The following is a 14,680-nucleotide window of genomic DNA, read 5'->3' on the forward strand; positions in this document are numbered from 1 at the left end:
ATGAATTCTGGAGAGGAGCCCCCTATAGAGCAATTGTCCCATTACAAACCCACAGTCAGGTTTTTAACACATTTCTAGAAAAAGTGTTTGCCTGGAAGTTAGTCCTGACATAGAACCCTAAGGACTCAACTGTATTCCATTTTAGAGGTCTAATAAAATAACTAATATCAGGAGGAGGAACTAAATGACTAGTGAGATTCATTCATTTGAGGAAACGAGAATTTTCAAGGAAGAGACTGTTGCTGAGATAATGATTAACGACCTACCTGCTGGAACAAAATGTGGTGATGTAGTCCCTGCCGTGTTGCTGCATATTAAGTGTTATTCCTTTCCTGTAGCCTGTATCACCTGTAATTGTTTTATTACAAGATTGAAAATTCTCTTAAGGTGGAGGGAAGCAAAACACAGAAGTGTGCATAGGCTCTTAACAAGCTGGTTAAACAGGAAAGAGTTCCTGAGCTCATGGGGCTTCTATTCTAGCTCATATATCGAAATAGCTTTATTTAGTATTGTGTGTATATATGTGTGTGCACACTTCGGACCTTTTAGTTATAAAAGAAAACGCTGTGCCTGATGGTCAGTAGACGCTCACTCAACTGGCAATTCCTTGGCTGCTCAGAAGGCCTATACAGGAAAGTTAATCCCAGTTAAAGAACAATTGTACGACATTGCATGAAAACATTGGACCGCACCACGTGAATGTTAGTGTCATGGTTAGGAGCACATCTCTTGACTTCAGTCAGACTTGGGGTTTCTCATGGGATTACATCTCAGTAGCTGTGTGATCTCAGGTGAATTATTGAATCTCTCTGTGCCTTAGTTCTTCACTTATAAAATGTGGATAAGCCCTACCTCATTAGGAGTAAGAGAAGTGAGGTATGCAGAGTGCTTGGGACGTGACAGTGTTCAGTGTGGATCAGCTGCTCCGGCTCCCACCCCTGTTGCTATTACTGCATTTCCTACCGTTACTGCTGCTCTTGTTATTGATATTTCTGTTTGTTTTGGCTGAGCCATGTAGCTTGCAGGATCTTGGTTCCCCAATCAGCGATTGAACCTAGGCTACGTCAGTGAAAGCCCAGAATCCTAACCACTAGGCCACCGGGGAACTCCCCATGTTTCTGTTGTTGCTGCTGCTGCTGTTGTTGATGTTACCCCTCTCTGACTCAGGAGACTGAAAGAGAAGGGACATCAGCAGCCTTCTCAACCTCTGTAGGCTCTGGGCCCCTGTCGCCAGTACTTCACACCTGGCACTGCTTCCCAAACCCTGGTGTACGTGATTGGCTGGAAGCCTCCTGAAGGAGCTACGTGGGAGAGGGCTAGAGTCTCCAGGGTGTGGATGATGGCAGCTGGGTTGTGTGCAGATGCCTGACCGGAGTGGAGGTGGGGCTCCAGGCGCTGTGAAGATGAGCTCTCTGGCACGTGTGCCCCAGAGTGATGGCGCATATTGTGCTGAGAAGGAAGATGTTGCCCAGTGCTCATTCCACTGTGGTACACATCCATCCCACAGCAGTTGCAAGAGCCTGGTCCTGTTTGGACCTCAAGCTCCTGGACTCAGTATCACAAGGACTTCTGCCCCAAATCACAGCTTCTCCCACTCACCCAAGACTCCTCACAGGCCCTGCCCCAGCAGCTGAACCACAGTCAGATGATAACTGCTGCTCCCAGGGTAACTGAGCCACACATGTGCCGTCCAGTCTGGAGCAAGACTTCTTATGAGATGTTGCCTCCCTGGGGGTCGTGTGAAGACTGAGACCTGCTCCACTTGAACAAGGTTGGCCTTGTGTGCCTCTTGGCAGTCAGGACCAGGGCCTCAGTTGGATTGCTGTGCTGGAAGAGCAGCAAGTTGTTGTCCTAACTTCCTTCCAGTGGAGCTGGGGTCCCCAGTGTGGCCACTTCCCTTACACGTGTGTGATTGGACTCCAGGATTCTGAGCAGTCAGCTGAGGCTGCTGGACTGGTGAGAACGGGCCATCTTGGAGGCTGGGGCTGTCATTCTCTGGTGTGGGCAGGGATAAGAATAAAGCAGATGGTGGGGGCAGAGACAGGAGTGTGAGGCCTCATAGAGAGGAGTGGCTGAGACAAACGGGGTGGAGGGCTGGCGCTTCCCCGCTCCCGGGGTCAGGCTGCACTCACATTGTGAGATGCCCTGATAGACAGCCAGTGGATTCTCCTGTGTCTCTAAGCTCATCCAGGTGTGTTCTCGCTGCTTGTCATTGGAGAGAGCCTTAACTGTCCCTCCATCTAGCTTTTGTAGTTCTCTGTTTGGGACCAAATATTTTTACTTTAGTTGAAAAAGCAACCCATGCATGTGGTAAAGAATTAAAAAGGAGGGAAGCAGATGAATGAAAAATGAGCCTCTTTCTCACCTGAGACCCCTCCTTGGAGACCACAGTTGTTGATGTGTTCTTGTGTATCCTTCTAGAGGCATTTAATGGGGGCGGAGGAAAGGGCGATCTCTGGACACCTAGGTTGTAGGTTTTTGTGTTCTACCTTGATTGTTCTCTTCACGGTGTGTTCTGGAGGCCATTCCGTGTGTGCATGTGTGTCTGCCCCAGTCTTTTTAATGGCTGAGAGAGAGATTCTGGGCTGTTGAACACATCGTCGTGCTGAGAGGGTGGCATGCCGGGAGGAAGTACGGGAGCTCTGCACACTGCCCGCTTCCAAACGCTGCCCTATTTTAATTTGGTTGTTCCTGAGTTATATCCTTTATATTAAACTGGTAAACATTAAGTAAAGTGTTTTCCTGAGTTCTAGTGAATTTCAACCTGAGGGGCCTGCGTGTTGTGGGAACCACTGATTTTGAAGGCTGCTGAGCAGAAGTGTGCATAGCCCGTGGCAGGCATCTGAAGTGGGACTGAGCCCTTGACCTGCGCTAATTGTAAGCAGTCAGTCTCAGAATTGAATTGTTGGGCACCTTTTGTGTTGGAGAATTGGTTGGTGTTGAAAAAAACTACACATACGGTGTCGGAATTAGTGTCAGAAAAAAGACGCCCAACATCAATAGGGGAAAAAAACGAACCTCAACATAAACCTCACATCTTATACAAAAATTAACTCAAAATTGATGGTTGACTTATACGTAAAAAGCAAAATGGAAGTCCTTGGGACTTATAAACAAAGAGTTCTTAAACTTGACATAAAAAGCATGATCCATAAAAGAAAAATTGATAACTTGGACATCTTCTGAATTAAAATACTTTGTTCTGCTAAAGGCTCTGTTAAGGGAATACAACTACAGACTGAGAGAAAAGGTTCGCAAACCATATATCTGACAAAGTACTTACATTTAGAATATAAAAAGATCTCTCCAAACTCAACAGTTTTTAAAAACTAGAATATGGGCAAAAGACATGAACAGACATTTCATTGAAGAGGATATACAGATGGCAGATAAACCTGAAAGTATGCTCAGCATTATTAACTGTTAAGAGAACAGACTTGTGGTTGCCAAGTGGGAGGGGAGTGGGGAGGAAAGGACTGGGAGTTTGGGATTAGCAGATGCAAACTAGCATATATAGAATGGATAAACAACAAGGTCCTACTGTATAGCACGGGGAACTATATTCAATATCCTGTGATAGACCATAATATGGAAAAAAATATGAAAGGGAAAAAATATATATGTGTAACTGAGTCACTTTGCTGTACAGCAGAAATTAACACAACATTGTAAATGAAATATACTTCAATGAAATTTTTTCAAAAGTTATTAACTGTTACGGAAATGCAAATTAAAAGCACAGCGAAATGTCACTACACATCTATCAGAAAGGCTAAAAAACAATAACACCAAACACTGGTAAGGATGTGGAGAAACAGGTGCACACATACATTGCTGGTGGAAATGTAAACTGGTCCAACTACTCTGGAAAAGAGTGGTAGTTTCTTTTAATACTAAACATGTGCTTACCTTGTAACCCAGCAATTGCACTCTTGGGCATTTACCCCAGAAAAATGAAGACTAACGAAGGTTCACACAAAAACCTGTACACAAATGTTTACAGCAGCCTTATGTGTAATAGCAAAATTTTGGAAACAACCCAAATGTCCTTCAGTGATGAATGTTTAAACAAACTGCGGTATATCCTTAGCATCAATGCTACTTAGCAATAAAAAGGAATGAACTGAATGGATCTTAAAAGAACTATGTTTGGTGGAAAAAAGCCAATCTCTAAAGTCCACATACTCTATGATTCTGTTTATATGACGTTCTGAAAAATGCAAAACTATACTGGGGAAAACAGATCAGTGGTTGCCAGGGTTACGGGTGGGGGAGAAGGTCACCAGGAAGGAGGTTTTTCTTTAATTTTTTATTGGCATATAGTTGATTTACAATGTTGTGTGTACAGCTAAGTGATTCAGTTATACATATACATATATCCATTCTTTTTTATTTTTATTTTATTTATTTATTTTAAAAATCTTATTTATTTATTTTTGGCCGTGTTGGGTCTTCATTGCTGTGAGCAGGCTTTCTCTAGTTGTGGTGAGCAGGGCCTACTCTTCGTTGTGGTGCGCGGGCTTCTCATTGCAGTGGCTTCTCTTGTTGCGGAACACGGGTTCTAGGCACACAGGCTTCAGTAGTTGTGGCGCGTGGGCTCAGTAGTTGTAGCTCATGGGCTTAGTTGCTCCACGGCATGTGGGATCTTCCCGGACCAGGGATCAAACCCGTGTCCCCTGCATTGGCAGGTGGATTCTTAACCACTGCGCACCAGGGAAGTCCTATCCATTCTTTTTTAGATCCTTTTCCCATATAGGTTATTACAGAATATTGAGTATAGTTCCCTGTGCTATACAGTAGATCCTTGTTGCTTATCTATTTTATATATAGTAGTGTGTATATGTTAATCCCCAAACTCCTAATTTATCCCTTCCCCCCAACGTTTCCCCTTTGGTAACCACAAGTTTGTTTCGAATTCTGTGAATCTGTTTGTTTTGTAAATAAGTTCATTTGTATCATTTTATTTATTTATTTGTTTAAAAATATTTACTTATTTGGTTTGCCAGGTCTTAGTTGTGGCAGGCGGGCACTTCAGTTGTGACACATGCGCTCCTTAGTTGTGGCATGCAAACTCTTAGTTGCGGCATACATGTGGGGTCTAGTTCCCTGATCAGGGATCAAACCCGGGCCTCCTACATTGGGAGCATGGGTCTTAACCACTGCGCCACCAGGGAAGTCCCTGTATATATTTTTTTAGATTCCACATATAAGTGGTATCATATGATATTTGTCTTTCTCTGACTTTACTTAGTATGATAATCTCCAGGTCCATCCACGTTGCTGCAATGGCGTTATTTCATTCTTTTTCATGGCTGAGTAATATTCCATTGTATACGTGTACCACATCTTATCCACTCCTCTGTCGATGTACATTTAGGTTGCTTCCATGTCTTGGCTGTTGTAAACAGCGCTGCAGTGAACATTGTGGTGCATATATCCTTTTGAACCATATTTTTCTCCGGATATATGCCCAGGAGTGGGATTGCTGGATCATATGGTAGCACTGTCTTTAGTTTTTTAAGCAACCTCCATACTGTTCTCCATAGTGGCTGTACCAATGTACATCCCCACCAACCATGTAGGAGGGTTCCCTTTTCTCCACACCCTCTCCAGCATTTATAGTTTGTAGACTTTTTGATGATGGCCATTCTAACTGGTGTGAGGTGATACCTCATGGTAGTTTTGATTTGCATTTCTCTAGTAATTAGTGATGTTGAGCCTCTTTTCATGTGCTTTTGGCTATCTGTATGTCTTCAGGAAGGAGTTTTTGGTGCAATGGATCTATTCTTTGTTCTGATTGTGTTGGCGGTTATATAAGTTAAAATTCATAGAACCGAATACCGGAAAATGAGAGTATTGTTGTATATATGTAAAATAAACTGTTCAGAGAAACATTTTTAAAAAAATCAGCTTGCACAAAATTACAGCCTCATAAACTGCCCTCTAGAAAATTCTGGAATGGGAAGCAGCATCCTGACCCTGGCCCTGTCTATTGGAGTGGTGACACCTATTTGGGGTTTTGGAGGACATCACTCACCCGTCACTTCTCCTACGTTTTCCTCCGTTTCAGCGACTCCTGAAGCACCCAGCATAGCTAGTCTTCAAATTCTGTCAATTCCCTGGATATGCAGAACGCTTTTTTTTGCCCCCACATCCCTGTCTCTCAGTGTCCCCACCTCTATTTCTTTTTCTTTTTTTAAAAAAAAATAAATTTATTTATTTTTATTTATTTTTGGCAGCATTGTGTCTACGTTGCTGTGCGCGAGCTTTCTCTAGTTGCGGCTCACGGGCTTCTCATTGCAGTGGCTTCTCTTGTGGCGGAGCACAGGCTCTAGGCGCACGGGCTTCAGTAGTTGTGGTGCACGGGCTTAGTTGCTCCGTGGCATGTGGGATCTTCCCAGACCAGGGCTCGAACCCGTGTCCCCTGCATTGGCAGGCGGATTCTTAATCACTGCACCACCAGGGAAGTCCCTCACCTCTATTTCTAAGGCTGTGGGTCTCTCTGTCTCTGTTGTCTCCCCGTTTCTGCTTTTCACCTTCTCTGTCTCCATCTCTAGGTCTTCTTATCTCAGGGTCTCTGTTTTCCCCGTTCGAGGCCTGCCCATTTCTACTTGTCCCTGTCTTGGGTCTTTCTCCACATCAGAGTCTCCCAAGCTCTGAATCTCCCCTTCTCTGAGTCTGTCTTCCTCTCATTCTCTGTGTCTCCATCTGTTGGTCTCCTTGTGTCTGTCCTCCTCAGTATCTCGCTATCTTGGGGATTCTGGGCCTTCTGGTCTCTCCATCTTTGTGTGTGCGCGCCTCTTGTCCTCACCTTTCTCTCCCTCCCCGTCTCTGCGTCCGTGTCTCCTCTTCTATGCCCCACTCCCTGTCTCTGCGTATGTGTCTCTTCTCTTCCTTTCTCCGTCTCTCTCTCTGGTCTTCTCTTGTTTACGCCGTTGCCATGGCATCAAGGACAGCGCAGGCGCAAGGGAGGTCGGACGCCAGGCTAGGCTAGCTCGGCCTCTGATTGGCTGTCTGGTCTGCCGTCGCGTCTTCGCTCTGCGCCAGTCCGCGCCGATAGACTGCTGCCTTCTGGGCGTTACAGGTTCCGCGCACGCGCAGTCTGGCCCGACGCCATCGCGCCGGGCTCCCGGGGCCGCTTCGTCGAAGGAACGCAGGCTGGCGGCCGCGACGTACCGTTCCTGAGGTGCGAGTTGTAGCGGCCCGGCTCGTGTACGCGCGCAGCTTCGTTCCGAGGAGACCGGAGGGGGCTTGACGGCTGAGGGTGTCTGTGGTGGGCGCTCAGGTGGGAGCAGGGGACGGTGCCAAGCTGCCCTGGGCTGCGAGCGGGGTCGTCTCTGCCGGCCGGTCGCCCTGCGTCTCTACCCCGTCACCCGGGCGTGGGTTCGGTTTGAGTGAGGTGCCTGCCTCTGCTCTGGGACCTCTTAGGTGGGCGAGGGAAACCGTATCGGGGAAAGGGCAAGAATGGGTCAGCCGGCAACGGACATTGAGGACCACAGAGGATTGTTTTTTGGATTTTTTAAAATAGTGTCAGATAGGACTCTGCATACCCTTTGTTCAGATTCACCTGTTGGTATTTTATGTTTTGCACACCGCTGCCTCTCTCTCCCTTATCCCTCTCCATTTTCTCCGCCCCCCCATCCCATCATATACAGACCTGTCTCTTAGTTGACTCATCGGAGGACAAGTTGGACAGTTCCACCATCCTTGACTCTATACCAGGGTCTGGTCCCTCTTCCCCCAGTCACCCCAACAACTTCCTGTAGACGTGTCTTCTGCTCCCCAGCCAGTTCAGGGCCCGGCGTGACACATTGTTGCTTTTCCTCTGCTTGCTCCTTGGGACTGTGACTTCCTTAAATTCCTGGTCTTGAGGCTTTTGGGGCGCCCAGGCCGGTCACGCAGGTTGTCTCTTTGTTGTCTGTCTCTCCTCGTGAGCGGGTCCAGTGTGCGCGTTCTTGGCAGGGACTGAGGAAGGCAGCTGAGATACACAAGACGCTCCTTGCTCCACGTGTTTTTCATTCTAAAGGCACTTTTTCCCCCTTTATAATGAGTGAGTAATCTCTGCGTGAGGCCAGGAGCCGCTGTGAATACCCTGAGTCATCTGATGTGGAAATATGGGGAGAAGGCGACATGCGGGCAGGGCTGGGCCTGGAGGTGGTAGCGAAGCTTGAGCTCTGCACAGCCCTGTGTGAAGGGGATTTGTCTCCACCCTTCAGGATCAGCTGAGGATGGGGAGAGGGCTGGCCAGGACCTGAACTCCCACTCACAGGCCTGTGCCTCTCACTGTGTGGGTACCTCTTTGTCCCTCTGCAGGTCTGGACTCTGGCTAAGATCCCAGAGCATATTGTCATCCTTGGTCTGTCTCCCTCGGAGCCTCAATCCCGTGAACTCACCCTCCACAACAGGCACTTTGCATGTTTGGAAAGATGCTGCCTTTGGAGAAAGCGTTTGCCACCCCCAGGAACTCCCCAACTCCCCTGGAATTGCCCACACTGGAGTCAACAGCTGGGGACCAGTAGGAGGGGCCCAAGACCAACCCTGGAAGGGCTCCTTGAGTTCTCCTGCCTGCACTTCCGGAACTTTTTCTACCAGGAGGTGGCTCGGTCCCACCAGGCCCTGGCCCGGCTCTGGGACCTGTGTTGAGACTGGCTGCAGCCTGAGGTGCACTCCAAGGAGCACATGATGGAGCTGCTGGTGATGGAGCAGTTCTTGGGCGTCCTGCTCAACAAGCTCCAGCCCAGGGTGGTGGCAGAGCAGCCCAAGAGCTGCAAGAAGGCAGCCTGCCTGGTGGAGGACCTCACCAAGGCCCTGGCGGAACCAGGTGAGGCCACCTTCCCAGAGGACAGTATGCCTTTGAGGAATGGGAGGGGATCAGCCCTGGAAGGAGTGACATTGACAGAATGGATCCCAGACCCCAGCCAGCAGGTTACCTGAGAGAGTTCAGTTCCCTCATGTATAAGAGGCACAGAAGCTAAACACTCTGAGCTGGTGGGGCAGCTCCTCAGCAGGGATCTGGCCCATACCACCCTGCCCAGGGGCATCACCCTCATGGTTGCCTCATGGGCCAGGAACGCTGCTTGGGTTCCTGCCCTCACATCTGCCTTCCAGATGTAAGGAAGCAGGAGGAAGCAGCCCCTTAAAAACTAAGTAAGTATTCTCGGCACACTTCCGTCTCCTTATTATGGGAAGAAGGGGAGCACTGGGGCTGAGTGGGCAGTCTCCACCACATCTGAGGGCAAGGCCTATGGACTGGTGGTAATGGGGCCCTGGAGCCTTGGGCTCAGGGTTAGAAGCCTGCGTCCATGTTCGTCCCCCACCCCCAGCCCTGTGGGCTTACTGTGAACCTCTTGGGCTTACTCTCCCCTTGGGTGGAAACGGGGATGCCATCAAGATCTCCCTTGGGGTCCACCCACAGCTTTGAGCAAGGCAGTGTGTCACAGGGAAGCACACTGAGTCTTTCCTGTCTGCCATTACCAGGTGGGCCGGCGAGAGCCAGCAAAGACCCAGAACCCAGTAAGACCCAGGCACCCCCGAGACCTGTGAGTGACCAGCCAGCTCTTGGGTACGTGTGGTGGGCCAGGGTCTGTGGTTGGGAAAGGCCAGGAGGGAGACATTGTGCTAGTTCTTGAGGGAACCCGAGGGAAGCCAGGTAGCTGAGGCCTGGAAGTCTGTGCTGTAATTCCGACTTCTCCCCACAGGCTCTGTGAATGTCATGAGTATTATTTTTAATTAAATTCCTCTTCAGAGATGATTCAAATTGTATGTGCTTATCAGAAACAGTGAAAAGCATCAAGGTATAAAGAAGAAAGTAACAATCTCCCCACTCCCTCACACCCTCTGCAAATCAAAGCAAGGTGCGCACCTTGGCATTTGCCCCTTCGTGTCCTTTTGTACATCTCACCTGAGTGCGCACACATCTCACCCGTGTATGCACACATCTCACCCACGGGCCTGTGCAGAGGTTGGCAGCCCGTTTCCCTGAAAATGATGCCTGTAGCACTGGCTGTTTGCATGGAGCAACCCCTCACCCACCCAGGCCCCTCCAGGCAGTGGCTCGATATCCAATGGCCTCTCCTCACCTCCATGGCGTTTCACAGGATCCACCGTTCGTTGTCCTAGAGTGGGAATTTTGCTGCCGTTAAGGTTTCTGCCTCTTCCTGTAAATATGCAGTGAAACGTCCTCAGACATGTGCCTGGGTGTGGGAGGTTAGTTCTGTTTGGGTCGGGTGGGATCCTCAGGACCACTGGACAAAGGGCATTTCCACGTGGTTTTCCGAAAGTCCTATAGCATATATGTGCGGGGTGCCTGTTTCCCCGTGTGCACCAGCACTGCGTATGGTTGCTTTTTAAGATCTCTACCGACCTGATGGGTAGAAAAATGTGTTATCTTCCTTTTGGCTTCTGTTTGAATGTGTAGGGCCACTGCTGAGCTTGAGCTGCTTTTTGCTTCCTTCTTGGCTGTTCTGCTCTGTCAGTTGAGGACACGTGTGGGGTCAGTGGAACCCTGGGACCTGCTGTGATGTGACCATGCTGGGGCCTCCCTGACTGGCTTGGGGGTGCCCAGCTGTGAGATCTACTCTCCTCAGCTTTGCCTTCCCTTCTCCCCAGTCTCTGCTGCTCCAGACCCCGTGCTTCTGGAACAGGAGAGCATCGGGGAGGAGAAGACCAGAGAGGCCAGGCCCACAAAGGCTGAGCCAAAGGTGGGTGGGTGGGGACCCACTTGCCCAGCAGCTCACAGGGCCTGTCCCACCCTGTCTTATCAACCTCCCTCCCTCCCTCATCAGTGTGCTGCCAGCTGCCCCAGGGAGGCCAGAGGATGAGGAGTGGGGTTGGGCTGAGGTTCCAGGGCTGGGCACCCAGGCTGCTGCCTCCCCAGGAAGCTAAGGGACGAGCCTGGCCCTGAGCGGTGGGTGAAGCTGGGGGAGTTCTCTGAGACCAGGGGGAGGGCTCTGACTCGAGCCGTCCCACTGCCTCCTGGGGAGTGCTGGCCAGGTGGCCCCTGACTGCAGGCTCCCCACCAACCCACTTTGTGGTGACTCCATGGCCTCTTCCCTGTCCCTCTGGCTGTGTCAGGTGCACCCTTAGTCCCCCCGAGGGTGCACTGTGGCTGCCAGCGGCAGCTCCCCTCCTCACCCTTCCTGCTGTGTCTGCTGTCCCCAAGTCCCACCTCCCACCAACCAGGACTCCTGGCCTTGCCCAGCCCCCCACCCAGCAGCTGCCTCCCCACCCTCATGCACCTTGCTCTTCTGCATCAAGTCTCAGGTTTTGTTGCCCTTGGGCATCACAGGTCCCTCAGACCTCCTGGGCTGGGCAGAGTACAGGGTCCCTGGCCACGTGGGCCACCTCTAGCCATGTGCTGCCCTGCAGTACATGAGCCTGGGGGGTGTCCCAAGGGAAGCCCTAGGTGGGTAGCACTTGCGGGGGGACCTTTGTGTGGATCTCCCGTTCATGGATCTCAAGAGCCACGGCAGGAAGCTCTACACATGCCAGAGCTGTTGGAAAACTTCCACTTCAGCCTGGCCCTGGCCAAGCACCAGAATTCCCATGAGAAGGAGAAAGGCAATGCATTGGAGAGTGCCCTAGGCACCCCCATGCTGCATGTGGAGCCCATGCCAATGGAGGATTGGCAGGCTCCTGGAGAACATGGAAGGTGATGTTTTCCCTGTGCACTCTGAGGCATAGAGATGAGCCACTTTCTGTAAGTGCCCCCAGAGAAGGACAACTACCTGCCTGAAATTTCAGAGTAACACATTGGGCTCCTTCGAAACCCTTGCGTTGGCTTCCTGCGATGTCAGTGTGGATTTAAGTCTGCTTGTTTTCTAAACGAGCTAAGGTAGCTGAAGCACTTAGAACCCAGGAAGGGCCCACATGAAGCCCTCACCTTGCAAACACAGCTGTAAAGATGCTTACCTGTGAGCACAAGCCGCCAGGAGTGAAAGAAGACTCTGCTTTCTTCTCTGACCATTTCAGCACCACTCACACATTGGAACATTGGTCTTTGCAAAGTGTACGAGTTGCCTTAAAGTGTGTGATTGCCAACTCTTTCTTGAAGTCAGTCCTGTCTGTTCCTCTTTTTAGAACTTCCCAGGGCTGCTGTTCAAGCAGAAATCTTGCCTGCTGTTTTGTTTTTTCCATAAATATGTGATGGCAGGTTTACTTCTGAGTCCTCAGTAGCGTACCGTTCTCCAGTTTAACTCACATGGGTATGGAGTGGCTTACAAAGATCACAGAAACACTCGGAGCCTAGTAATTGCAGTGTTTTCAAACTATGTCTCATCCCATTAGTGAGTTGAAAAATCAAATTAGTGGGTGGCCACCGGCATTACAGAGCAATGAAATAGAATAAAATAGGTCAAAATCCATAATGTAGTAAAGGCAAATATTGTTTTGTGAAACTTTTCAGCCATACATCTAAACATGAGAACTGGTTGCAATGTAAAATGTATATCTTACTAGGCAGGGAGTGGGGGTGACTGTGATCAAAACCAGTTGAAAACACCAATAAAGGTTGATGAGATCTGCCTGCGTGGGCAAGGGGAACTTAACTCCTTGGGCTACGTAAGGCGATCTTTGAGTTTTGCATTTAATCTCAGGTTGCAGCATTGTTTTCATTGCCTGAGCATAAATTTGACTGCTTTCTGTGGATGGAGAAACTGGTGCCTCTTTCTGTCACTGTGTTTGGGCAGGCAGTCTGTTGTGATGGTGCCCGAATCACGGGGGCTTAACATAATAAAGGATTTATTTCCTCACTCACATCACAGTCTTGTGGTTGCTCTGCTTGAGTGTTAGTGGGTTCACACGGAGTGTCAGAGGGTAGCTGTGTTCATAGGGATGGGGGAAGGTAAACCACATAAATGGAAACCTGGCAAGATGGGAATGAGTTCCAACGGGAAGGAGATGCTTAAATACCTTATGTAATGGACTGAGTTGTGTGCCACCGTGTCCGCCTTCCCTCCTTGCCCCTGCCCCCAGCTCATATGTGGAAGCCCTAACCCCTAATTTAGAGATAGGGCCTTAGGGAGATAATTAAGGTTAAATGAGGTCATACGGGTGGGGCCCTAATCCCATGGGACTGGTGTCCTTATAAAAAGAAAGAGCAGAGATTGCTCTCTCTTGCCAAGTGTGCACAGAGGAAGCTAGGAAAAAAGGTCTCACCAGAAACCAACCCTGACAGCACCTTGATCTTGGAGTTCCAGCCTCCATAACTGTGAGAAAATAAATTTGTGCTGTTTTAAGCCACCTACCCTGTGTGTTTTGTTTTGTTTTGTTTCGTTTTTTGTGGTACGCGGGCCTCTCACTGTTGTGGCCTCTCCCGTTGCGGAGCACAGGGTTCCGGAAGCGCAGGCTCAGCAGCCATGGCTCACGGGCCCAGCTGCTCCGCGGCATGTGGGATCTTCCCGGACCGGGGCACGAACCCATGTCCCCTGCATCAGCAGGCGGACTCTCAACCACTGCGCCACCAGGGAAGCCCAGTGTGTTTTGTTTTTTGTTTCTCATGGTAGCCCGAGCACACTAATACATGACCCCTGTTATTATTTGGGTTGATGAGTTTTGTAAATCAGTGTCAACCAGTGCAACTATCTGGAACACAAACAGCCCAGTTGCTTAAGAACTACTTTGACATTTGTGTTCCTTGAACTTTCAATTTCAGGTGTGGTGATTTTTCTTAGAGAATTAGTGGGGAAAAAAAGGAGAAAGCTACATACATTGAGAGGCTGAAATCCTCTCTGGATCTAGGTGGAATACTACAAGTAAAATACATACAAGTGACTAGGATGCCTATTTACATGGAGTTAAATACCCAATTACAGAGGAATGATGACTGAAATTTTGGTAGAGCCATTCAAAGAATAATGAAGCATAATGATAATTAAGAAGGCTGTAGCAACATGGAAGAAAAATTTCAAAGTGTAGCTCAAGAAGTAGAATACAAATATTTGTTACATTGTAACTATAAAACGTGGAATTTTGGCTGCATTTGTTTTTGAATTCCCTTGGAAATTCTTTATTTACAGCACTTCAATAAAATTCATTTTTCACCATTTTGAAAAAAATTCTCCCAATAATGGAAAACTGAAAAAAAAAAAAAAGAAATGAAGGAGAAAAATTTTTTTCCTCATGTTCCCAGCTCATAGGAACTTTTGACATCTCAGTATCCGTCCTTCCACTCATTTTTCTGTGTACAAGATTTGGTATGTATGTGTTCAGTGCATATATAAAATTTGTGAGCATCTTCATTATAAATGTGTGTGTGTTTCTTGAGTATCCTGAGTGAGGGATCAGTCCAGATTCATTGGGCCTGTCGCTCACACGACTGAGAAGTCCCTCTTTGGGAGGAAGAATTAAAAATTACTAAGATAAAATGAGGTGTTAGGCTTTGGAAGGGGTGCAATAGAGTGAGGGACCTTGGAGTTTCAGCTTCATTTACTTCATGGCCAATCCATGAAAACCGATCCTCAAAACATAATGTAACTCAGGCCTCTCTCAACCAGTGAGCACGTGAGTTTATAGAAAGGACAGTTTCCAGAAGTCTCAGTGAAACAACCAGCTCTCCAGCTCCAGCCTCTGGCCGACAAAAACTGTCTCTTGAGAGTTGGGCTCCTGAGAGGCCACACACAAACTGAGGCAGTTCTTAGGGCAACCCTCCCAGGCTTCCCAGAAGTGTAGGGAAAGGGGCGTG

General features: G+C 48.7%; 1 protein-coding gene across 1 annotated transcript; it reads left to right on the forward strand.

Moving 5' to 3' along the window:
• Positions 1–6,940: 6,940 nt before the first annotated feature.
• On the forward strand, positions 6,941–9,629 carry LOC132510167 (zinc finger protein 24-like). Its single transcript, XM_060131947.1, has 5 exons — positions 6,941–6,972; positions 7,085–7,186; positions 8,076–8,157; positions 8,656–8,821; positions 9,478–9,629. The coding sequence occupies exons 1-5, from the start codon at positions 6,941–6,943 to the stop codon at positions 9,627–9,629; spliced, it is 534 nt and encodes a 177-aa protein (XP_059987930.1).
• Positions 9,630–14,680: the final 5,051 nt, after the last annotated feature.

This window comes from Lagenorhynchus albirostris, chromosome 19 (assembly GCF_949774975.1).
Source record: "Lagenorhynchus albirostris chromosome 19, mLagAlb1.1, whole genome shotgun sequence".
In the NCBI taxonomy this organism is placed as follows: Eukaryota; Metazoa; Chordata; class Mammalia; order Artiodactyla; family Delphinidae; genus Lagenorhynchus; species Lagenorhynchus albirostris.